Genomic DNA, 24,326 nt, shown 5'->3' on the forward strand with positions numbered 1-24,326 from the left:
GCCACGCCCCGGCCCTCTGGTGGGGACCAACCCTCGCTCGCTTTACCGCAGCCCCACCCCAGGAGCCCCGTCTGGCGGCGTAGTTTCCATCCGGCCTCGCTGCGAGGGCCTTCGCCGTCGGCCTTCGACAGCACCGGCCGCACCGAGACGCGGCTCCGGGCTCCTCAAGGGTAACAAAGCGGACCACCAGTCCCTTTGCAGCACCGAGGACCCCACCACCAAGCAGCTTCACAAACCCCGCCTCGCCGCCGGAAGGCGGGCTGCGCACGCGCGGCGCACGCGCCCCGCCCACCCCCGGAGGTCTGCCGGAGTTCCCAGGCCGAGCGCCGGTCCCAGCTGGCTCGCCCGCGCAGGGTCCCCGGGGTCCCTCACCGCCCGGCGCCGGGCCGAGTCCCGGCCCCGGTTCGAAAGCCGCTCCACCTACCGTGAGGGGCCGCGAGAGCTCCAGCCCTCCCCGCGGCGGGCTGGCCCGCGCAAACCGAAAGGCCTAGGGTAGAGGCCTTTCGGGACAGAGGGGCGGGGCCCGGGCCCAACGTGGGCGGGGCATCTGGGCCCTCGGAGCGGTCGGACCGACCTCTTAGAGCTGGGGGTCTGCCGCGCCCTAGGGGAGCCGGAACAGGACTGGGCGACCCGCTGCTGTAGGACTTGAGGTAGTGGTGGGTGCCCCTCGAAGTCGCGCTGGCGTTGTAAAAAGAATGCCAGAGGAGGTTCGGGAGAGGGCTGTCTGGATTTGGACTTGTCAGTAAACTAAGATCACTTCCCTCCCTTACCTGTCCAACCGCTTGTTTTGTTTTAAATCTAATGAGGAGCGCCTGCCTAGTTCCGTCGGTTAGGCGGCCGCCTTCAGCTCAGGTCACGATCTGAGGTTCCTGGGATCCAACCCCGCGGATCCTTGCTCAGCAGGGAGTCTGCTGCTCCCTCTCCCTCTGCCCCTCCCCCCACCATAAATAGATCGATCGAGAGATAGATATTTTAAAAATAAATAAAATAGGGAGGTTGAACTTCACTAGATAATCTCTCTGGTCCTCACCAGCGCTGAACCGTTTCAGAGAGGATCCTTCTTAAATGCATAAATCCCATCGTTTGACCGCATCCTTTCTCCTGTCTTCATTTCTCCTTCCTTTTAGCCCCATATTTATGCTCCATCACCACAGAAAAACTTGAAAAAAAATCCCTTAACTCATTTTCTGCTTTGCACAATTAATGGTTTTGCTCCAACTGGATACCTAAGCTTGAAATACTCTCCCTGCCCACTTTACAGGAGCAAAACTCCTCCTGCCGTCAAGGCCTCGATTGGTGCTGGGGTTTTTTTTGGGGGTTTCTTTTTGGTTTTTTGTTTTGTTTTTCCAGAAAGCCTGTGTTTGCCTCTATCCACGCGCCTCGGTGGCTCAGTGGGCTAAAGCCTCTGCCTCAGGTCATGATCCCAGGGTCCTGGGATTTAGCCCCACATCTGGCTCCCTGCTCAGCGGTGAGCCTGCTTCCCCCTCTCACTCTCTGCCTGCCTTTCTGCCTACTTGTGATCTCTGTCTGTCAAATAAATAAATAAAGTCTTTAAAAAAATTTTTTTTTCTTCCTTTTGGCTTCCATAACATTGTTTTAATTTTTATTACAGGCCGCCTTTACCTTAGATTTTAGTTAGTAATTACATAGGTCTTTATAATGATAGGTTCCTTAAGAGGGCAGGGACCCTATGTTATCCGCATCTGTAGTTCCAGAACCTTGCACATGGAAGGCCTTCAATAAATATTTGTTAAGCGAATGCTGGGGTTTGACCATAGATAGTTCAGATGCAGAATCTCATTCATTCGATCACAGCCCACTAAACTGTGGCCCTTGCCTGGAACGTGGAACAGTTAGGCCTAATTAATGTTTGTTGTTGTTATTAGGCCTAATTAAGAAAAGGAAGGGCAACACACCTATTGGGAAATGAGACCTTTAGGTGGGCCCATTTCTCATACACACACATGCGCAAACACACACCTTCTTCTCAGGAGAAATTAGAACTTGGGAGCTTACTCTCCAGCAAGCTGGGAGATACGGTAAACTAACCAGGGAAGGAGTAGGACTCCCGGTAATCACTGGGACCCAAGCTCTCTGCTAGACTCAGGACACTGCTCCGCAAAGCCAGGCAACAAATCAGCTGTCTCTCCTGGCTCCGAGGGCTCTCCTTCCTCATTCACATGGTCTTCAGGCAGCGGGCAGAGGCAATGGAGGGGCTGGAGCATACAGATACGCAAGTTTTGGGTAGGGAAAGGAATCTCATACTCTTTGGCAGCCTTCTCTCTGGACTTCTGAGGCAGCTGAGCCTCTTGGGCAGTGAAAGGAGATTGCAGCCCTTGACCTAGGCCTCGCTCAAGCCTTGTGCCTGCAAAAGAAAGGTTTGTCAGGCTATTGCCCTAGCAGGAAGAGAGAACATCCTGGCTCCTCCCCACTGTGCTGGGGCCTGGCCTCAACTTACCAGGAATGGTGTTCTCTAAAAGGAAGCCCAAAAATCCTGCCAGGAAGATGGGCTCTGTGAGCACCGAGCGCAGTAACACATCCAAGGGACTCCAGCCTATAGAGGGTTGGGGCCAGGCAGGAAGGGAACTCTGATCCTGTGCAGGGTCAATGACTCTTATATTCCTAGACCTAAGTCTATATCTTGGGCTAAGGACAGGTCTTTCTGAACTGTTATCCTATCTTCCTTCACCTTTGTCCCACTATTCTCTATTTCCCCCACCTAGGCCCTTCTCACAAGTTCCCAGTCCATCATCCTGTATTCTGAGTATCCACATGCCCTCCAGATAGATCCAGGCTCTCAAAAGTTTGGTATTAGAAGCCCCAGCCATTGGGGTGCTGGGGTGGTTCAGTTGTTTAAGCGGCCGCCTCTTAGTTTCAGCTCAAGTCATGATCTCAGGGTCCTGGGATCAAGCCCTCATCAGGCTCCCTGCTCAGTGGGGAGTCTGCTTGAAGAATCTCTCTCTTTTTCTCTCTCCCCCTCTGCCCCTCCCCCCACTGGCAGTCTCTCTCTCTAAAAGAAAAATAAATCTTTAAAATAAATAAATGGATAAATAAAAGACCTAACCTTCCACTTTTTTTTTTTTTTTTAAGATTGTATTTATTTAAGAGAAAGATCGCACACAAGCAGCCAGAGGGGCAGAGGGAGAGGAAGAAACAGACTTGCTGCTGAGCAGGGAGCCCAATGTGGGGCTCAATCCCAGGGTACTGGGACTGTGACTTGAGCCAAAGGCAGACACTCAACCAACTGAGCCACCCAGCAGCCCCTTACTTCCCAATTCTTACCTTCTATGCTCTAGCCTGGTTTTCTGAACCTCAGTACTACTGACATTTTGGACCAGATAATTCTTTGTTTGAGGGGGCCTGTCCTGTGCCTTGTGGGATATTTAGCAGAACCCCTCTAGCCACTAAATACCAATAACAATCCCCTCTTCTGTTTGTAAGAACCAAAAATGTCTCTGGATATTGCTGAGTATTCCCTGTGGGGCAAAATCCTCCTCAATTGAGTGTCACTGCTATTGGCTAGGCTGCACTAACCAACTGAGGTATTTGCTGCTCCCCGGAAATACCCTAGGACTTCCTACTTCTAAGTCGTTGTTTATGATGGTTCCCCACCGGAAATGAGCTTCCTCTCACTAAATATGTTCAAGTCAAACCAGCTCAATGTTCCTTTCTCCATAAAATGTAAGTTGGATCAAAAATAAATAAATAAATAAATAAAAATTAAAAAAATAAAAAATTTAAGTTGGATCATCTCAAAATGAAACTCTCTCTCTTGCTGCCGAGCAACCCAGCTCCTTATCTGAACCTTTCCTGCTATGTCTGTACACGTCTTCTTTCTTTCACTGGCCTGCAACAACTGGAGGCACCTTGTATCCTAAGAGGGTAGTCTGATGCTCAATAAATATTTGTTAAACGAATGGATGAACTATTTACACCAAAGCCCAGAAAAGGGTGTGGGACCTGGAGTCTGGAGAGCTCCAAGTCTCCAGGTCTTGTTTTCCCAATCCCGTCCAACTCCCCCTCCCATCCCTCTCCTTTCTCCCACCTGTACTCAGTAGGACCGGGGCCTCTCGAAGCCATCTTGGCAGCAGCAGGGCCATGAAGATGGAAAAGCCAACAATGAAGACATTCCGCCCAGAGTCAATGTCAGCCAGGTGGAAGCTGGAGAATCCAGCAGACAGAACCACGGCCTGGGTCACCCCAAGCACCCCACCTGTCTCGTAGGGAAGTAGTTAAGGAGGTTAGGAAGGGCTGGAATAGCAGAGAAGATTGCAGGGTGGGGCAGGTGGTGATGGAGATGGACGACCAAAAGGCTCATTTTCCAATGATGCTAGAAGCCCGGTCAAGAGGTCAAGATGTTGGGCGGGGGGGAATGAGGGCAGCTGACACACACAGCTATCAACATGTCAGGGGATGCTGTTCGGAAAGAGAGGTGGCTAGCCACACCCAGCCATTTGGGCTGTCCTGGGGGCAGGGTGAGCGCTGGTTCAATACCAGGCCTGCTGATACATCCACTCACCAAGCACAGGCAGCGGGATGGCGGTGAGGAGCTGGGCCAGCCTCGGGGAGAGCCCAAGCCCCATGCAGAACAGTCCCACCAAGTACACCACTCTCCGAGAGCCAGCCTAGGTGAAGAAGAGATGCCAGAAAACACCACCTCTTCCTCGACTCTCCAAGGATTTTACCCAGCTGGCGCATTCTCATCATTTGGATCCCAACTCAAACATGACCCTCCCAAGAAGCACTCTACCCGAAGGCTTCTCCTTTTCTCAACCACTATCCCACTACTACTCTGCTTTGCTTTCTTTTTCTTTTTAAAATATTTTATTTTTAACTTTTAAATGCTTTGTTTTCTTGATAGGACGTATCACTCTGGAATTATCTTATTTTTTCCTTTTTTTAAAAGATTTTATACATTTATTTGTCATAAAAAGAGAGAGAGAGAGAGAGTACAAGCAGGGGGGGCAGCGGGCAGAGAGAGAAGCAGACTCTTCGCTGAACAGGGAGCATGATGCTGGACTCAGTCCCAGGACCCTGGGACCAAGACCTGAGCTGAAGACAGACGCTTAACCAAGATAGGGAGCCACAGGCATCCCTATCTTACTTTGTTCCTTAAATTGTCTGCCTCTCCCCCTCTGAAGTGCCCAAGAGATCAGGGACTTTATATGACTTGATCTCACCAGACTCCCAGCCTGGGTACAGTGCCTGAGGCACAGAAGGAATTTGGTGATGACTTAGTGTCTTCCTCCCACTCCTAGCCCCTTACCACTTCTAGGCACCTCCCTAAATGAGATAACTGATATGGAGTTCCTGACAGAATGCTGGACACAGATGGCAACCAGTCAGCGTGAGTTTCCTCCCCTTGCCCACACCTCCAGCGACCCCGTCCCCACCCCCACTCCCACCCCCACCCCCACCCACATACCTGGATAAGACTCACTGTGCCCACGTTGGGGAAGCTGGAGGCAGTGCCCATAGGGCTCCCCAACAGCCCAGCCAGCACGCTGCCCAGACCCTCCAGGCTCAGCCCGCGACTGCAGGCATGTGGAGGTGGGGATGGCAACTGTAGCAGTCGGCCACACAGGGCATAGCAGCCCAGGGAGCTGGCAGAGGCTGCCAAAGCCATGGAGATGCCCGCAGCCAGAGCCCTGGGTGTCAGCAAGGGCCAGTCCCACTCAGCTGGGGAGGGAGAGAGAGCCACCTTGGGGCCAGACTCAAGTCTGAAGCATCCCCCTGCCTCCAAAGCTCTGTGCTACAAGAATCCTCGAGAGCCCATTGTTTTTTAAGATAATGTCTTGGGACAAAACCAACAAACTCAGGATAAAGACTCATCCCTTTGCCACGGTCTACAAACCATCGCTCACGGCACTCTGCTTCTCTTCCTTCACTCCAGATACGCTGGCCTTGTTTCAGACCCTTGTACTTGCTGTGTGGCTGGCTACCACAGGGTCTTTGCATGGGCTCTTCTCCCTACCTAGAATGCTCTTCTCCCTTGCCTTCACCCTGTTGGCTGCTACTCATCTCTCACATCTCAGCTCAAAGATCACTTCCTCAAGAATATTTTTCCTGATCTGTCCAATAAAGTCAGATTCTCCATTATAAGCTGTCATTACACAACATACCTCCCCACTGTGACACGTACCACATGCAATTTCACACTTGCTTGGATGACTAAGTAGTATCTGCATCCCCCAGCAGACAGAGCTTCATAAGTATAGGTACTGTGTCTGTTATATTCATCACCATGTGCCCTATCATCTGTCCAGCACAAAATCAGCAATCAACAGACATGTATCAAGTTGACAAATGAATGGCATTTGTGTACAATGACTCAAAAGCAATATTTATACATAGGTCGCTGACCCAAATGCCTGTGGAGGGTGGTGGTAACAAATGAATAAATTGGGCAGTTGGGTATCAATAGGGAGTGGTGGGCTTATAGATGTCTCTTAACACGCAACAAAACACCTGCGACGAGGGGCCAGCACTGCTCCTCGGACTGGCAACTCCTCTCCCCTGCGTGTTTTGAGAAAACACAGGATTTAACTCAAATGAAATTCACTCAATCGCGAGTTCGAAGAAATAGACCCTTTATTGGAGTCAGAGAGTGAAGGACGAAGAGGAAACCTACCTGGGTGAGGCAGCCAGACCCATGGCACCTCAAGGGAAGCAGACAGCTCCGGGGGGATGACGCGCAGACCCAGAAGGGCGGAGATGATCCACACACAGGCCGCTGGCATCAGCACCTGAGCGGCAAGACTGAGACAGGAAAATGCCCCTCCACCCAGAACCTTCCAAGCTGGCCTTGAGGGGCAGGCAGAAGCCAAAGGTAGCAGGCTTAGTAAACGTTCTATGCCAGTCCCTCTCTCATCAACTGGCCCTCTCCAGACCACCACATACCGAGAGGAGCCGGAAGACGGGAATGGGAGCTTGAGGGGAAGAGTTTGAAGCTGGCCTCCAGGGGCAGGGGGGTAACTGGCAGGAGGCCAGGTGCTGAGAACAGACAACCACGAGCAGGATAAGCCTAGGAGAGAGAAGGAGCTTCAGGAGCAAGAGGAAGCAAGTATCCTGTTGGGGGGGAGGGCGGTATTGGAGGTAGGAGTGGAAGAATTCCCTTAAAGGGGCCCCAGAGAAGAGAGGAAGGAGGATACCTTGGTAGGGGGAGTAGGGGTCAGTGGGAGACCAAATGAATCCAGAAAAAGCTCAGGATTCTAAATCCATGAAGGATCGGCCCTGCTCAGACAGCTGCTGAGTTGGGGAGGAGGGCCAGCTTCTCTGCCCACCCGCAGGCCCGCACAACCCACTGGTCACCACCCCATGCCGGTCAGGAATTACGTACAGTAAGGCCAGGCCCCAGTGAGTAGAGCAGAAGAGGGCCACCTCCCTGTGGGCAGAGAAGCCTGCCACCATCAGGCTGGGAGCCAGCACCAGAGGTCCACAGTGGGGGAACAAGTGGCCAGGACCCCCCAACAGCCCCAGGGTGCCTTGGAGCAGCCCGGATACCACCACAGCCCCAGACACCTGGAGGAGCCAAGAAAAGCACAAAGAGGAAGCATTCTGCTCAGTGGAGTTGACCTCAGCCTGGACTACTACTACTTCTTTTTTTTTTTTTTTTTAATTTAAATGCAATTAGCCAACATATAGTATATCATTAGTTTTCAATGTCCTGTTTATTGATTCATTAATTGCATATAACCCCCATGGCCCATCCCATCATGGTCCCTCCTCTTTAATGCCCATCCCCTAGTTACCCCATCCCCGCAATTCCCCACACACCACCCCTCCTGAAACCCTCAGTTTGTTTCCCAGAGTCAAGAGTCTCTCATGGTTTGTTTCTTCCCATTCAGTTTTCCCTCTATTCCACTATGGTCCTCCATACTATTTCTTATATTCCACATATGAATTAAACCATATTATCTTTCTTGGCTTGACTTATTTCACTTAGCAGAATCCCCTCGAGTTCCATCCACATCGATGTAAATGGTAGATATTGGTCCTTTCTGATGTCAACCTGGACTTCTTATTGAATTCCAAATTCCAGATGTGGGTCCCTGCCTCAGCTCCTTCCCCCAGACCATCTCAGGCCCCACCAACTGGAAACTAGAACCTCCTCCATCCTGGCAACGCGCAGGCAGCCCTCCTCTTCCCCACCCCGAGGCACTCACCTCTCTGAGAGAAGTGTTCCAGAGCCCCAGGCCATGGCAGCCAGACCCCCGACATAGGCGCAGCACAAGGGAGGCTGGGAAAAAAGGGTGCATGGAGAGGAGAGAATAAGTGGGACAGAACCCCAGTATTCCACCATCCTAGCTGGGGCTCGGCACAGCTCCAAGACTCCAGAGCCTAGCCGTTCCCATCACTGCCCACTCTCCATCCTGCACCCACCTACACCTGGAGGCTCCAACTGGCAGCCCACCCCACCCTCACCCCTTGCCCTTGCTCTGTGCTCACAGTTTCCAGGTGTCTGGATGGCCAGAGGTAGCTTCTGGCTGGTCAGCACCAGAGCAGGGACAAGGAACTCTAAGGATGGAGCCTGGACAAGAGGGAGCCTGTAGGAACAGTAGCCCTGGCAGGTCTAGAAAAGCATGGCAGCCCAAAGAGCTTCTCAGGCCTCTCCTACACTCACACGAGTACACACACCTACACACACACACACACACACACACACACACATACCCGCCCCCTTCTCTCCAGGGAGTTCCCCTCACCTGCTGCCTATCCAGACTTGCAGGGTGGTGGACACACCACAGGAAAAGAGGCTGGAGGCCAAGAGCTGGGCAGGGGAGTACGAGAGCTCTCCTGAGGGGAGACTTGGAAGCAGGAGCAGGTGGGAGGCCCAGAGCAGAGAAGCCAGGACCAGGATATGCTGCAGGGGGAGGAATGGGAAGGGTGGTCTTCAGAAAAGGGTTAGAAATACCTATTTCCGGAGGGTTTCTCATGCCACTCCTACTCCCCACCAAATGTCTCTTCAGTCAGAACCAGCTCTTGCACTTCTGCGCCTACCTGCAGAGCCAGAAGACAGCTGAGGCCCCAGGGAGGAGGCCCACACTGAGAGGCCCAAGGGTAAGAGGAGGGATTTTGTCCATCAGGCGGTGGTGGTGGCAGCGGCGGCGGCAGCAGCAGGGGAACGGGGGCATTCTGGGGGCCCATGGACTGGAGTTGGGTGGGATGGGGGGATGATCGGCTCATGCTGCCCTGCTTGCTGCTTGTCTTGGCTGCCCTGGGTCAGAGTTAAGTAGAGAGTGTAAGAGGTCAGAGTTTGGAAGAAGTTAGCTGCCTGGAGTGGGGAGGGGGTGAAAGGGTCAGTGAAGCGGAGCAAAGGGATGAGGGATTTGGGGCAGGACAGGTCCTTTCACCTTTGCCCAGCTCTTGTACAAATTCCATCACCCATTAACTGGGGAGCCACGTCTGGACCCCTCCCCCCAAGAATCTCCATCTCAATCCAAGCTCTGCAAAGTAGGATAAGGCGGGGGGAGGGGGTGAAGAAGACTTATAAAATATTCTGGGGAGGTTTTTCACTGGAGGTTTTTTTCACTGGAAACCCTGAAATTTCCAGTGATTTGGAAAGATCACTGCTACCCCAGTTTTCAACCTTTTCGGGGCCCAGCCCCCAGGGCTGCCTGGGAAGGAAATGCGTGAGTAATATCCTTCCACGGTGCATGGCGACAGTGACCACAACTCCAGACCATTTCCACCCCCAACAGGAAGGAGAAATGAAGGTGATTGATGGTAGGTATTTCCTATGTGAAAGCAGGGGGCCCAGCTGAACAAGAAGGCGATGGTATCCACTGCCCACTCGCTATGTACCATCGACCTGGATGCAGCAGCTATGACGCCAACAGATACTGCTGCTTTCCTGGCCTTGTGGTGTACCACAAGCTGCGCCATGGCGGGTGACCTAATGTTCCAAAATCATGATCCGGTTCTTGGCAAAGTGCTGCACAAAACAAAGTCCGGCTTTAATTTACATGTAGGTACATTCCTGGCAAATGGAGTCTTTCTCAAAATGTGCAAAAACAATTTGGTGTTTACGTGTTAAAAAGGTCTAGGTTCAGATAAACAGGCTTTTCATATACGTGAGGTCCTGGGGCAGGGGGTGGTTCGAAAGTTGTCTTGGGAATTCTTTGTAAGGGAGGGGCCTGAAGCTTTCCAGGCTGCTCAGCTGAATGCAGGTTGCATCCCTTCAGATGTTTACCTCCATCAAAAAAATGCCCCATGTTTCGAGGTAGTTCCCCTAACGGGCAGTACTACCTGTCCTGGACACCCTGTCCAAGGGCCAGAAAGGTTTTCCTTCTTCCAAGGATAACCCAGCCTTGGACTTCTTTTTTTTTTTTTTTTTTTTAAGATTTTATTTATTTATTTGACAGAGAGAAATCACAAGTAGACAGAGAGGCAGGCAGAGAGAGAGAGAGGGAAGCAGGCTCCCTGCTGAGCAGAGAGCCCGATGCGGGACTCGATCCCAGGACCCTGAGATCATGACCTGAGCCGAAGGCAGCGGCTCAACCCACTGAGCCACCCAGGCGCCCCCTTGGACTTCTCTTAAGAACACCAACTACCACCACGCATCCAAACAGACCGGAAGTCAGGATAGAGAGAGATGTCCTTGGAACTTCCCAAGGACGCTTCCCTAGACCCGTCAGGATCCACCAGGATAGGGCACCCCCAGAACTTGTGACAGACAGGGCCCACCTCAGGCATGGCAGAGTCACCGTCTGTGCCCCACAGCACCCAAGTCAAGCAGCACTAGGGGCCCCAGGGTGCTGGGTTGAGGGTTAATTTTGAGATGGGAGTCTAATCATCAAATAACAAGGAAGTTTGTTGGCTTTTTTTTTTTAAGATTTTTATTTATTTATTTGACAGAGATCACAAGTAGGCAGAGAGGCAGGCAGAGAGAGAGGAGGAAGCAGGCTCCCCGCAGAGCAGAGAGCCCAATGTGGGGCTCCATCCCAGGACTCTGGGATCATGACCTGAGCCGAAGGCAGAGGCTTTAACCCACTGAGCCACCCAGGCACCCCTCCCTTTTTTAAGATTTATTTGGGAGAGAGAGAGAGAGAGCATGCAGGCACACACATTTGAGTCAGGGGAGGGCAGAGGGAGAGGGAGAGAGAATCTCAAGCAGATTTCCCACTGAGCATGGAGCCCGATGTGGGACTCAATCTCATAAACCTGAGGTCATGACCCTAGCCAGACCAAGAGTAGACTGCCAACCCACTGAGCCACCCAGGCATCTCTCAAACAGAGAAGTTCTAAAATGGGTTTCCAGGAGAATGAATTGCAAGATGATGGGCTCAGGAAGTAGAAAAGCTTAGAATCCAGATATGGGGTGGGGGGAGGAAGGATTCTTCCAGGGCTGCCGCAGAATTAAGAATCCAGGCCATGCAACTGACACTGTTTATTGAAACCTCAGTTCTACAAAAGCGTGAAAAACCCAGATACAAAGCAGTGGCCAGAGTGGCCTGTGAAAAGAACACCCAGAAGAAGAACGGGAAGAGAGTGAAGGCCAGGAGCAAAGTAGTAAGAAGAGGCTGGAAGACAAAAGGGTGAGGCTGAAGATGTCAGTAGTCCCTGGTTCCTTTAGGCCACATCCAGGGGATGGGTGTGGAGAGGGTTTCCCATCTCCCTCTGCCTTCCCTTGGCAGATCCAACCTTGGCCCTATCCGTCCCTGGCTCTCCTGCTTCAGGGACATCACACGGGCCGCCAGTCAACATCCCCTCCGTCCCTCACCCTACTTTCCCCTTCCTTCCTAGGGAACTCAACAGCAAGTCTAGAACCCAAGGAGATAGAAAGATGGGGGCTTCTCTGGCTGGTTGTTACATGGCCCTGGTCACCAAGCCAAAGTTTCCCCAAGTACCCTCACTGCCCCAGGCAAGCAGTCAGCCGCTGAGGTCTAGGAGAGTGAGCGACCTTCAGTCTTTCTGCCCCACAACCCCTTAAGCTTCATCACCTAAAAGGACAGGGACCAGCCGAGGACCCAGAGAGGCGGAGAGGATCTAAATCAAGCTTTGCCCCTCCAGGTTCTCAAGGACTCCCAGATCCTCTTAATGTATTCCTTGGAAGCCTGCCTAGCCTGGGAAAATGAAAGACTTGAGACGGGCTAGTTCCATGACACTGAAGAGGGAACACGGCTGGGGCTGAGGGAGCAGTGGGGGCACTGGGCTCCAGGGCCAGGGTGGAGCCAGGCCATGGGAGTGGTACCCGGCTTTGGGGGGCCCAGTGGGAACTGTACGGTTCACGTGGTGGCAGGCATGGCAGCTTGGGGAGTCTCTCTGCAGCTTCCGGCAAAGGGGACAATTCTGGAGAAGAGCGGGAAGGGAAGGCGGGTCTGGGGGAGGCACTGATGGAGGAGTCAGTGAGGACAGGAGACTGCCCCACAGTGAACGCAGCCCTGCGTCACCTTCTTGGCCACTGGAGATGTTAATAGGACATGGCAGGCACTGCGGCACGGAAGAAGGTGTGCAGGGTTCCAAGAGGCTCCTGGAGGCCAATCCAAGATCTGGAGGGCCTGGTGAGGGGCTGCAGGACAGGCCCAAGGACTGGTGAATTACGGCCACTGAGGCCACTGCCAAGGCCACACTGCTCACATAGGCCATGGCCAACAGGCAGGACAGCTGCAGGAAAGTAAGAAGAGTTGGTACCCAAACACCCTTCCCCCAAAACCCGCTCTGTCTTTAATGCGCCCACCCCTTACCTTGTCTGCTCAAGTCAGAGCTCTCTTTCACCATCTACTCTCAAACCCCATCTCCTGAGGCCTTCGGCACTTGCTCATCCCGCCCTACACACCAGCCCACACCCAGCCCGTCCTTCCCAACCCTCCTCACCTTTGCCAGGCGCTGGCAGAGGGAGCCCAGGGCCAACTGCCAGGCCGGCTGCTCCAGCAGCACACACAGGTCTGTGTAGGTGTACCAGCCCCGCCGCCGCCCCTGCTGCGCAGCCACACTGTGGGCAGGGGAGGAAGACAGAGGGCATCTACACCCCTTCCACAGCTGGCCCGGTGGTGGCCTCATTCCCCTGGGCAGCCACCAGGACACACAGGGCAACCTGTTACATGTGCACATTCCTAGCCTACCTGTCGATCCAGGAGCTGAGCGCGACACTGAGATCTGTATTTTAAATAAGCGCCTCCCACCATTCCCAAGGTGATTACAAAGAGGGCAGACAGGTTTACGAACCACTACCTTGGGCACTTCTCTTTCCTGTCTCCTCCCTCCCCCTCCAGTTACACGGACCACCCCCACCGTCGACTTATGATTGAGGTCTAACCCCTCAAATCCCTTGAGCCCCTCTGCCCAACTCTAGAACCTACCAGCTCTCCAGCCAGCTCAGCACCTCAAAGATCTCCCGAGGGTCAGTGTAGAGACGCCAGTCCTACAGGTAGGAAGACAAGGGCACCGAGCAAGCTCAGCGATGAGCCACCGTCACTTAACAACCAGGACCACGGCACCAGCTACAAGCACTGCTCCCGCAGCGCACTTCCCATACGCTACACACTGTTCCGAGAGCTTTTATATATTAACTCATTTAACACCACATTATCTGGTTTCACAGGACATCCTCCATTAAGGGAAAAGAGAGAAAATAATCCTAAGACCGGGCTGTAGGTAGCTCAGAGTCAGGAGGCAGAAGTCTGGATACAAATAATCAGAACCCCATGAGATAAGCTGACTCAGAATGTAACATGTAGGGCCTGAGGAACCGGGGGGCGGCGGCAGCTCCATTTCTGGCCTCACCATGCCAGGAACCTCCAAAGGCTGTGGCTGGTCCAGAAGGGTGGGAAGGGAAGCCACTAATAAGGAAAGACACAAGGAGAAGAGGCAAAAAGAGAAACAAAGAAACTACAGAACGCTGACAGAGAAAAGCAGAGGATGAAAGGAACATAAGAAGAGCTCAGAGGAACTGAGTGAGAGACAGAATGGCCACTCACCATGGCACTCAGGAAGCCCCGCTCCAGGGCGTTGAGAGTGGGCACGGCCACACCCCCTGCAGCTCCCCATTCATCGTTGAATACCTCCTCCTCCTCCCCTTCGTCATAGAGGTACTTACTGGCCACCATCTGCCAAGGAACCAGAAGTGGAGTGGGAAGAGCTGGCGCCCAGCTCCCGGCTCACCAGGGAGATGAAGGGGAGGGGGCGTCCTACCATGGAGATCAGGAACAAGTCAGAAGATGACACGTGCTGTAGGTAGTCGGGGTTTCGATGCCGGAGCCGCTCGATGTACACCAGGGCAAGCATCATAGCACATGGGGAGATGCACGCCTCCCTGCGTGATGGAAAAGATCCCTAATTAACCCCAAGGGTCTTTCCACTCTCACCACTCAGGATGCGCATCCCTGGGTCTTTACATCTTCTCTTTAGACATAACCATTTCCCTCTCTTTAAGGCCCAAACACTCTCATCCCGTCCCCCTCAATTCCAGGCTCACCGGGACACATGAGCTACGTATTTCTTCTGGAGTCGGCGGATTGGGCTGGGGGCCGCCTTCTGGAGCAGTTCCACAGCAATGTCTGCAGGAGGCAGAAGGAAGCCAGAGTAGGAAAACAACTCCTCCCTTACCACCCTGCCTCCCAACACACCCAGTTTCCACTGCTATCAGCAGAAAAGTCTGATGTGTATGATCTGAGCTTCAGAGACAGGACCACAGTAACAAAGTAGACCAAATTCTCCCATGCTGAGACAAAAGGCCCATTCTACATTTGAATTTCAGCTCCTTCCAGCAAGGAGGCTTATTTCTGGATCACCTGAAGAAATTACCTAGATTTGTCTTTTGCCCCACTCATCTGAGAAATAAACACCCTGTGAATTTGGGATACATATATGTGTCTTATATACAAATCAAGAATGATATAAATTTGTAAGACAGCACTGTTTTCTACTCATCTAGACTGAAAAAAAGTGACTGGAAAGCCGGTCCTTATACCAGGTACCAGTAAGTTAGCACTGGCCACACGGTGTAGCTCATGGGGTACACACCTGCCCATTTTGGTGACTGCTGACAACCCCATCTTCAGGCTTCTCACTCGCCCAATCACGCAACACTAACCTGCCACGGGGCTGGAGAGTTCCTCCAAGCTGCAGTCGGCTTCCCAGTCCCAGCCATAGTACAGTCTCCTTCGGATCCGAGCACTCAGTTTCTGGTGCCCGGGGAGGAACTGAAACCGCAGGTGTTGGAGCGTGAAAGCCAGGCAAGGCAACAGTAGAGATCCTGGCTCAGGGTGAAGTGGGGTGCGGGGCAGCAGGGCTCACCTCACTGCTAGTGGGGCCCACGCCCTAACCCGCCCCGTTGTCCGGGTTATATGCTAAGGGCAGCCTATCACAAATGGCAGAGGGGAGGGCAGGAATCCTCCGCCACTGACTGCTCCGCAGGAGAGGTACTCCGTGCAGGTCCCCGGCTGGCTAGCCCTATCTCCATTCCTCTACCCCGCGCTCTCCCTCGGGGCCCAAGGAGCCGGGGCCTCGAGTAGGCAAGGCTCAAGCGGCTGCCGCCTGGCTTCCGGTCCCAGCGGTCAGGCGAGGTGGCAGCCCTACTCGGGTACCCAGCGAGCGCGGTCCGAGCTCAAGCACCGACAGGCCGCGGAAGGGGCGGGCCGCCCTCTCACCGTGAAGTCCTGGAAGCCGGTGAGGGAGAAGGTGCCTTCTTCGTCCAGCAGGATCCCGGCCAGGTCCATCGCGCCGCCACTCGCCACCCTGCGAACGTGGAAGGGGACGCGTGGTGAGGGAGCCGCCGAGCCCTAGCCTGCCCGCCGTCCTCCCCAGCGCAGACCGCCGCCCTTGGCCAGCGCAGCCCCCGGTCCTCGCGCCGGCAGCGGCAGGCGGGGCCGGGCTGGCGGGCGCCTCTTCCTGTTCCGCCCCGGGCGGGGCTCCCGGCTCCGAGATCCGGGCTCCGGGAGCTGGCCTGGGGGGCTCGGGGCGCTCACCTCACCCAGTGCGGAGTAGACCCGGCTGCCAGGCGCGTGCAGCTAGTCTATCGCGCCGCGCGTCGGCCTCGCGTTTACTAGCCGCTGGGGTGTCGCGGGAGACTCAGCGCCCGGCACTTCCTGCCCCCCCGCTGGGCCCAGCCGCCAGCCCCGACCCCCACGGACAAGCCGGGCTCGCCTTCCTCCTGGTCGCCCCGAGCCCGGGCGAGTCCCAGAGCTACGCCCCAGCGTGTCCTCGTCTGGGTAATAGGAACAATTCCCGGAGAACCATGCGAGGATGAACAAGCCCGGCTGACCCTTTCGTAGCAATGCAGATAATTAATGTGAATAAAACCAAAATGCAGGATGAGTAGCGGCTGAATGTTTTGAAAAATAGACACACACAGAACAATGTACATACAAAACATAGGAAAGAATACAGAAAAAAACAGTCGGTGCACTGTGGTCAAGGTGGCAGAGAAATTTGCTGTATACCTTCCTTTCACTAGTTTGAATTCTACACCCAATTACTTATTTTGTGGGGTTACTGCAGAAATTAAATGATCACAAGGGATCATAAAGCACCTGGTACGTTGTGAGCCTCAATAAATGGTATTATGCTCCCTCAAATAAACATCTAAACAGGATTCTATTTTTAAACTCACCCCGCAACCCCGATCTCCTGTTTGAGCAAGAGACTGGAAAGACGCTAATACGCGCTAGCACTAAAGTTTACGGAAGGCGATGAGAAGGAAACAATTTTTTAAGTAGGTGAAGCTGTTTTTGAGTCGGTCGAGTCACGCGCCAGTGTTTGTTTATTGGCTGAGGGGAAGGAACTGGGAGGACCAGTAAATCAAGGGCTGAGTAATGGGACAGCCGCCGCCCTTCCCGAGCAGAAGCAGATCCTACCCGCGACACTAGGCATTTGGGAGCCCACTTCCTGCCCCTTCGGTCGGCATCACATCGGGAGTATCGACTCCCTAGGCGCCCTGCCTATACAGGGAGAAGAAAACGGGCCACAGTGCGGAAACGCGGAGATAGAGTCCTCCGGGCCCCACGGACGAAAGTGCCTTAACAACCCGACGGAGACTCCCGACTCCAGCAGCCACAACACGCACCCGCGCAGAAGCAGGCGCCCGGAAAGCCTCCAGCGCGCAGGCGTGGGCCGCCCTATCCCGGCGGTTAGGGTGCGTCACGTGACGGGCTCCTCGGTCCGCCGTCACGTGACGAGCCTCGGCGGCCTCCGCTGAGCTCTCCGCGGCGTGCGCCCCCTTCCGCCTGACGCGCCCCCGGCGGCGGCCGCGCAGCCCTGGCTCCTCGCGGGCTCGGGCGGCGGCTGCGACGGGGCCATGGCGAGCGGCGGTGGCGGTGGTAACACCGGCGCGGGTGGAGGCCCGGGGTTGGGCCTGAGCCTCGGCCTGGGCTTGGGTCTGAGCCTAGGCATGGGAGAGGCCACCGGCGAGGCGGAGGAGGAGGCGGCCACGGCCGAGGCGGTGGGCCGCCTGGCCACGACGCTGTGGCTGCGGCTCCGCGGCTGGGAGGCGGTGCTGGCGGCAGCGCAGCGGCTGCTGGTGTGGGAGAAACCGCTGCACAGCCTGGTCACAGCGGCCGCTCTGAACGGCCTCTTCTGGTAACGGCCGCGGAGGAGGAGGGGGCGGGGCCGGGCAGCGCGGGCGAGCGGGGGCGGGAGGGGCCCGGGGCACCATTCACGGTCCCAGGGTTGACACCTGCCCCGGTGGAATGACCCCCCTTCCCCCGGCTGTTGTCCGTCGGGGTTGCCCCAGTCCTCTGTCTCGGGTTTCGTGTTAGGCCTGGAGGTTCCCGTTCCCCCATCAGTGGGCGCTTTTCCGCCTTTGGCGATGGATGCGGGAGTCTCTCACCCACTCACCGCCGAGGTGCCTGTTTCTTCCTAAGGTTGCTGTCTTCGTCGTCCCTCCGGCCCTTCTTCCTACTCAGCGTCTCACTTTTGGCCTATTTTCTGCTGGATCTCTGGCAGCCTCGCTTCTTCCCTGACATCTCAGGTGAGTGTTAACTTCATTCAGCAAGCCCCGTCGTCGTGCACTTGCTTTGTGCGTGACCCCGCTGGGTGGGCTGAAAGGGGAGGGAAAATGGACAGCAGGCAGTCAGCTCCCAGGCACCACCACTTCCCCAGTCCCGAAATGGAGAATTTCCCTCTTCCCTCTAAAATCAGTGAATTTCTCTCTTCCCTCTAAAATCAGTGTTAAGTGAGTGTAATAGTTAAAGAGTGTGGACTGTAGAGCCACATTACCTGGGTTTTGTTGCTTGTTCTGCCATTTGCCATGCATGTGACCTTGTAAGAACCAGTCAATTTCTGTTAACCTCAGTTTTCTCTGTTATGAAACAAGGAGGATAAAATTTACTAAGCAAGGAGGTGAAGACTGAACGAGTTAATACTGTTATGTTTGTGGTAGAGTTTTGCGTGTTTCGGGGATCACAGGAGTATTAGGTTCTGTTTTGTTGTTGTTATCCGTGGGTCTACTAAATCGGTGTTCTAGGAGCAATTAGATGTCGGGCTGTGTGAGCTGCTTGGGATGTAAACATGAATAAAATGTGTTTGGAAGGAGTGAAATTTGGAGTGCTTGATTGGCTCAGTTGGTAGAGCGTGGGACTCTTGATCTTGGAGTTGTAAGTTTGGGCCCCATGTTGAGTATAAAGGTTACTTAAAAATAATAAAATATTTGAAGAGAAGAGTGGAGTTTAAAGAAAGAAACGGGTGCCTGGGTGGCTCTGGGTTAAGCCTCTGCCTTCGGCTCAGGTCATGATCTCAGGGTCCTGGGATCAAGCCCCACATCGGGCTCTCTGCTCAGCAGGGAGCCTGCTTCCTCGTCTCTCTCTGCCTGCCTCTCTGCCTACTTGTGATCTGTCTGTCAAATAAATAAATAAAATCTTTTTTTAAAAAATCTTTAAAAAAAAAAAAAAGGAAATAGACATACAAGTACAAACAACCATAACGATGTAATTTTTTTTGCAACTGCCATCTGAAGAAAGTGCTCTGGGTATACAGAGTAGGGGCAGCTATTCCTGCCCCGGGGAGTGTCTCCCAGAGCCCTACCACTCAACTAGTTCCTTCCTCTCTTTATAGCATCATCTCCAGAGGAGCCACACTCTGACAGGTGAGTGCAGGCCACTTCTTAAAGACAAATACCCAAACCTTATCTTGCTTTGGTGCCAGTGTCACCACGGTGCACAGCAGCTTCTGCAGGCACTGACCCCAGCATAGCAAATGGACCGGCGACAAGTTTGGTCCTGGGTTCCTGTTTATGTGTTTGGGTTGCCTGCCCCTTTCCGGGGCAGAGGGTTGGAAACTCTTGGTTTTGCCCAAGATCAGGACAGCCTCCCTTTGGGAGGTGGGGTTGTCCGCTCGTTCAGAGTGAAGATCTCATTGGCGTTCTCAGAGGGATTTGAGTGCCTAGGAAGCTGGTGTCTGAGGCCTCCAGGGGTCATGTCATGTCTCCCCAGTGAGGGTGCGGGGTCAGGCGCCCGGCCGCACCTGCTGAGTGTGCCCGAGTTGTGCAGATACCTGGCTGAGAGCTGGCTCACCTTCCAGATTCACCTGCAGGAGCTGCTGCAGTACAAGAGGCAGAATCCAGCTCAGGTAATCTCCACGCCCTAGAACAGTTTCCTGCACTGTGGGGAAATAGAGGCGGGTGGGAGGCGGGGAGGGGTAATGTGAAATCCCTGGCTAGACACTGAAGGAAGAGGGCTGGAGCCTTTCTGAGGCAGCATTCACCAGTAGTAGCTTGGTGCAGAAGTAGTCTCATTTCAGGGAAGACATGTTTGATGTGCTTACGCTGTTTCTTGTCAGGGCAGAACAGTTTGCATTATAGGTGTTTGGTGATGTCTAGTGTAAACTTCTTGAACTGGTGGTCTTCGGCATCCTCTTGACTAGACTGGATGCCTGCATCCTGAGAAGGCATACACCCCTCCTTCTATCAGCTGAGCAGCAGTTTCTTGCCCAGATAAGTGGGGCATATTCCTTTTAGACCTTCTGCTCTTCTCTGCAGTTCTGTGCTCGAGTTTGTTCTGGCTGTGCTGTGCTGGCTGTGCTGGGACACTATGTTCCGGGGATTATGATTTCCTACATTATCTGTGAGTAGGGTTTAACCCCTGCTTTTCTTGAAGCCCTTTTCTCCTCTCTTACTGGACTGAATCAAAGAGACTGACTGACTCTAAGGGAGGGTGGTGCTCTCTCTCTGTTTGGTTATCCATTTACGGAGATCTCCAGGGGGTGCTGGTGTGTTAGTAATAGCGCAAGAGTCGTCTGGGGAGGAGAGTAGTAGATGTGGAGGGAGGAGGTTGGTACAGCCTCCAGAAAGCCTTCAGCCTTTTCTTTTTGGGAACCGATTAAATGGGGGCCCTTATGGAATAGACTTCAGGAGCTCTGAGTGAACCCTCTGCCCCCTAGTGCTGAGCATCCTGTTGTGGCCCCTGGTGGTTTATCATGAGCTGATCCAGAGGATGTACACCCGCCTGGAGCCCCTGCTCATGCAGTTGGACTATAGCATGAAGGCAGAAGCTGACGCCCTGCATCACAAACACGATAAGAAGAGTAAGGGGCTCCCGTACCCAGGAGGGGTCCTGCAAGGGGGGCATTGGGGGCATGGCTCATGAAGTGTCCTGGAACTTATTTCCAGTTTCTGGGCTGTGTTCTTCCCCCACCACTGTCTCTGCTTGGTCGCTGACCTGCTGTTCTTGTTTCTCTAGAGCGGCAGGGGAAGAACGCACCCCCCGGAGGTGATGAGCCGCTGGCAGAGACAGAGAGCGAAAGTGAAGCAGAACTGGCCGGCTTCTCCCCGGTGGTGAGGTCCAAGGGAGATGGGATGTCAAATAGAAGGTTGGAGGAGAATCTGCATTGGAGCAGCTTCTCCTCAAGGGGGTGGGAGTCGGTGGGGGGCGGTGCTTTTGAAAAATTCTGTCTTTTATCTTCTCACCTGTTGTGTCATTCGGGTTCTCCTGCAGGTGGATGTGAAGAAAACAGCATTGGCTTTGGCCATTACAGACTCAGAGCTGTCAGACGAGGAGGCTTCTATCTTGGAGAGTGGTGGCTTCTCTGTATCCCGGGCCACAACTCCACAGCTAACTGATGTCTCTGAGGGTATGAGAAGCCCTTTGCCCTTCCAATCTTCCTGTTCTTTGTTGTGGTTATTGGCTGTGCTCTCTGGTTGTCACCCCCATAAACGTTTTTTTTTCTGGGAACTGATCCTCTAATGTGACTTCAAGCTTCTGAAAGACTTTAAGATCCAAGGCTTGGTCCAGTATTCCATGTCCTGAGTCTCCTCCTTGAACTAATTGCCTTTTGGGATGGTTCAGAACAGCAGGCCCATCCACCCATTCCTGACCCTTTGTGTCCTGCACAGATTTGGACCAGCAGAGCCTGCCGAGTGAGCCAGAGGAGGCCCTGAGCCGGGAGCTGGGGGAAGGAGAGGAGACAGAGGCAGCCCCTCCTGCTGAAGACCTGCTGGGGCTCCCTCAGGCCCTCTCAAGGCAAGATCTGGACTCGGAGGAGGAGGAGGAAGATGTAGTAGCCGAGGAAACCTTGCTTCGGCTCTCATCCCCCCTTCACTTTGTGAACACGCACTTCAATGGGGCGGGCTCTCCCACAGATGGGGCGAAGCTCTCCCCTGGAGGACCGGTGGAGACACTGAGCCCGGAGGCAGTGAGTGGTGACCTCACCACTGCACCGAGCACCCTGTCACCCTTACTTTGCCTTGCTGAAAGTGACCCGGTCCCCTCCCCCTCAGTGCTCCCACCTCTTCCCCAGGACTTGCCCCAGCCCCTTCCTGCCCCTGAGGAAGAGGAGGCACTCACCACTGAGGACTTCGAATTGCTGGATCAGGGGGAGCTGGAACAGCTGAATGCTGAGCTGGGCTTGGGGCCAGAGACACCCTCAGAGCCCCCTGATGCTCCGCCCCCTGCTTCCCTAGGGCCCGACACCCTGTCTCTGGTACAGTCAGACCAAGAGGCTCAGGCCGTGGCAGAGCCATGAGCCGTGGGGGAAGGAGTTGCAGGCACAGTAGGGTTTCCTGGCTAGGGGCGTCACTGTTTTCCTCTTTCCTGCTCTAGGGAGAGGTCATGTGTGGGGAAGCTGGCTGTCGGATGGTAGCCAGTCCACCCTCTGCCTGCCTGCCTGCCTGCCTGCTGTCCCAGGCCTGGTATGGTGCCCGTGCCTGGGACTGGTTTTAAGTTTGTAAATAATTTTACACTTGGGTTAGTGGATGTGAACAGGGCTAGGGAAGTCCTTCCCACAGCCTGCACTTGCCTCCCTGCCTCATCTCTCTTCTCATTCCACTACGCTTCAAGCCCTGGTGGTCTGTCCCTTTCTTTTTTCCTCCTATCCTCAGGGACCTGTGCTGCTCTGTCCTCGTGTCCCACTGGTGGTTTAGTTTGGGCACTTTATCATTCTCTCCTGTCCCATGTTTCCCTCTGCTTTATTTCCTGGCTGTGTCCTGTCCTCAGCAGCTCAATCCCCACTCTTGGCCAGCTCCTTCTTCCCAGCAGGCCGTGGCTAAGCTTTTGGGAGGCCCCTGTCTGGGTGGTACAGACTAACGCTGGGGTGGTGGGTCAGGTCAGTGGTGATGCGCTTAGGTCACTGTCACCCACGTCAGCTCCGCTGCGCCGGTGTCCTAGTTCAACATGGCCTTCCCTGATGAGGAGGGAGAGCAGGAGTCCCACAGCATGTGTGCCAGCGCTGCGTTAGTGAGCAGGAGCTCTGTCCTGTTGGGACAAAGGGCTTTCCTACTATCCTAGGAAGGAATAAAGAGACCGCTCTGGGGGCCACAGATGGTCCCAGTGTGACGGGACCCCCTGTTAGGGTCAGGAGGTGGACAGTAACATCTGTGTGGGTGTTGACTGGAAAAATAAAGTGTTGATTGGCTAGAACTCCTGCCTGCCTGCCTGCTTCCCTCCCTCCCTCACTGGGAGCTGCCTCCTCCCTGCTCCCGGTGTCCCCAGCTCCCTTGCTCCTGGTGACAGACTTAACCTTGGTGCAAAAAAAGGCCAGAAGCAAGCATTCCCCCAACAGCCTGAACTTGCCCCTAGTCCTCTTCCCTGACAGTGTGATATGTTTAGTGAGATTTAGCATGTGTGAATAAAGTATATGCAGGAGGAAACTGCCTCGTCTTCCCAGTCGGTAGAAATTGAAGGCTGTAACAGTTCTTTACAAGCCTGCCTACAACATCCTCAGAAGTCCTTACCCATCCACGTGTTACCGATTCGCTCCCTCGGCATGATTTGTCTATCCTGGCGACCCAAACGCGTAGGACCTAATGCCCATATCAAAGCTGATTTGTGGCTGAGGTACACTGAAGGAATAGTATCTTACTCTAACTGAAGGCATAATATGTGCTCAGCACTCTTCTGATGTTTTGTGGGTTTTGTTTTTTTTTTTTTTTTTAAGAGTGCGCTGGGATGGCGGAGCTGCAGGGGGAGGGGGTGGGGGGCTGCAGGGACAGGGGCGGAGGAAAGAATCTCAGGCCCACTGTTCTGAGCGCAGAGTCTGACTGGGCTGTGTCTCAGGACCCTCCGACAATGACCTGAGCTGAAACCAAGAGTTGGACACTTAACCGACTGAGCCACCCAGGCAGCCCAGTGATTTATATTTAGTAAGTCATGCTTTTCCTCATAATCTTGAGATACATACTATTTGTAACTCCCATTTTACAGATGAGTTAACTTCCCTGAAGGCCACAGTCCTAGTAAGTAATGGAGTCAGGATCTAGACGTCAAGCAGCTTGGCTCCAGCAGTCATGCTGGAACGGGAAGCCCCTGTCTGTTGAAAGGGCACAAATGGGAAGATGTCCAAGGACTTGGGAACCATAGAGAGCCAATCTACTATCTCAGCTTCATAGAGTGAACTTAGCAGTCCTACCTCTTTGTGGGGGAAGAACAATATTAGAGAAAACCCTGACCTGAGCGGAGGGCCTCTTCTGCCTTCAGCTGGAGGGACTGTCTTGCTGCCTGACTTTGGGGGTTGACTCATATGCTGTGTCTCTCCTAAGTGTGGGGACATTTTCCTTCTCTTTTATTTCACCTTTGCCTGGGAGATCATCTGTTAGAGTTGACTGAGGCCCTGTCCTCTGCCTCTAAAGAACATGAACTTTTAATCATCTGGAGGTTTCAGAAGGGAATAGGAAGACAGTTCTAATCCACAAATAGGAAATTGAAGAAAAATAGAACCAACTGGCTGCCATAGGTCTCACCTTGAACCCATCTCCTTCTTAAACTTACAGTCTGAAGATGAAGCCAGAAGTCTCAGTTGGATCAAAACATTCATCATAGATTAAGAGTTCCAGGAGGGTCAAATCTGGACATTTCACCTTGGTCTGATGGTTCTTACATGTTTATCTACAGTTTTTTTTTTTTTTTCATTAACAGGTGTCCTGGATATTTTCTGCCCCATGATGAAAGGGACAAGAAAAC

The 24,326-nt window shown here is 53.7% G+C and overlaps 3 protein-coding genes across 7 annotated transcripts; 1 reads left to right on the forward strand and 2 right to left on the reverse strand.

Moving 5' to 3' along the window:
• Nucleotides 1–1,560: 1,560 nt before the first annotated feature.
• Nucleotides 1,561–9,258, reverse strand: LOC122897987 (solute carrier family 23 member 3-like). 3 transcript variants are annotated; one of them, XM_044236177.1, is made up of 12 exons: nt 9,001–9,257; nt 8,706–8,863; nt 8,449–8,546; nt 8,166–8,239; nt 7,340–7,521; nt 6,901–7,024; nt 6,632–6,746; nt 5,426–5,679; nt 4,520–4,625; nt 4,046–4,213; nt 2,459–2,554; nt 1,561–2,365 (listed from the first exon to the last, which is right to left on the reverse strand). In XM_044236177.1, exons 1-12 carry the CDS (start codon nt 9,184–9,186, stop codon nt 2,076–2,078), a joined length of 1,851 nt encoding a protein of 616 aa, XP_044092112.1. In that variant the 5' UTR covers nt 9,187–9,257; the 3' UTR covers nt 1,561–2,075. The 3 variants fall into 3 exon arrangements, with proteins under 3 accessions (XP_044092112.1, XP_044092113.1, XP_044092114.1); XM_044236178.1 differs by lacking the exon at nt 2,459–2,554 and having other exon boundaries at nt 9,001–9,258; XM_044236179.1 differs by lacking the exon at nt 5,426–5,679 and having other exon boundaries at nt 6,632–6,677; nt 6,901–6,993.
• A 2,116-nt stretch (nt 9,259–11,374) lies between these two features.
• Nucleotides 11,375–16,934, reverse strand: LOC122897985 (protein CNPPD1). Of its 3 annotated transcripts, none has more exons than XM_044236175.1 (9): nt 16,797–16,934; nt 15,591–15,678; nt 15,035–15,143; nt 14,417–14,498; nt 14,134–14,254; nt 13,920–14,048; nt 13,302–13,363; nt 12,817–12,934; nt 11,375–12,606 (listed from the first exon to the last, which is right to left on the reverse strand). In XM_044236175.1, the coding sequence occupies exons 2-9, from the start codon at nt 15,657–15,659 to the stop codon at nt 12,061–12,063; spliced, it is 1,236 nt and encodes a 411-aa protein (XP_044092110.1). In that variant the 5' UTR covers nt 15,660–15,678; nt 16,797–16,934; the 3' UTR covers nt 11,375–12,060. The 3 variants fall into 3 exon arrangements, with proteins under 3 accessions (XP_044092110.1, XP_044092108.1, XP_044092109.1); XM_044236173.1 differs by having other exon boundaries at nt 16,553–16,934; XM_044236174.1 differs by lacking the exon at nt 16,797–16,934 and adding an exon at nt 15,909–15,996.
• A 233-nt stretch (nt 16,935–17,167) lies between these two features.
• LOC122897986 (reticulophagy regulator 2) lies at nt 17,168–22,787 on the forward strand. The gene is made up of 9 exons (XM_044236176.1): nt 17,168–17,517; nt 17,802–17,908; nt 18,991–19,021; nt 19,368–19,503; nt 19,913–19,997; nt 20,314–20,457; nt 20,613–20,707; nt 20,868–21,003; nt 21,266–22,787. The coding sequence occupies exons 1-9, from the start codon at nt 17,237–17,239 to the stop codon at nt 21,892–21,894; spliced, it is 1,644 nt and encodes a 547-aa protein (XP_044092111.1). The 5' UTR covers nt 17,168–17,236; the 3' UTR covers nt 21,895–22,787.
• Nucleotides 22,788–24,326: the final 1,539 nt, after the last annotated feature.

This window comes from Neovison vison, unplaced genomic scaffold (genome assembly GCF_020171115.1).
Source record: "Neovison vison isolate M4711 unplaced genomic scaffold, ASM_NN_V1 Scaffold_051, whole genome shotgun sequence".
Taxonomy (NCBI): Eukaryota; Metazoa; Chordata; class Mammalia; order Carnivora; family Mustelidae; genus Neogale; species Neogale vison.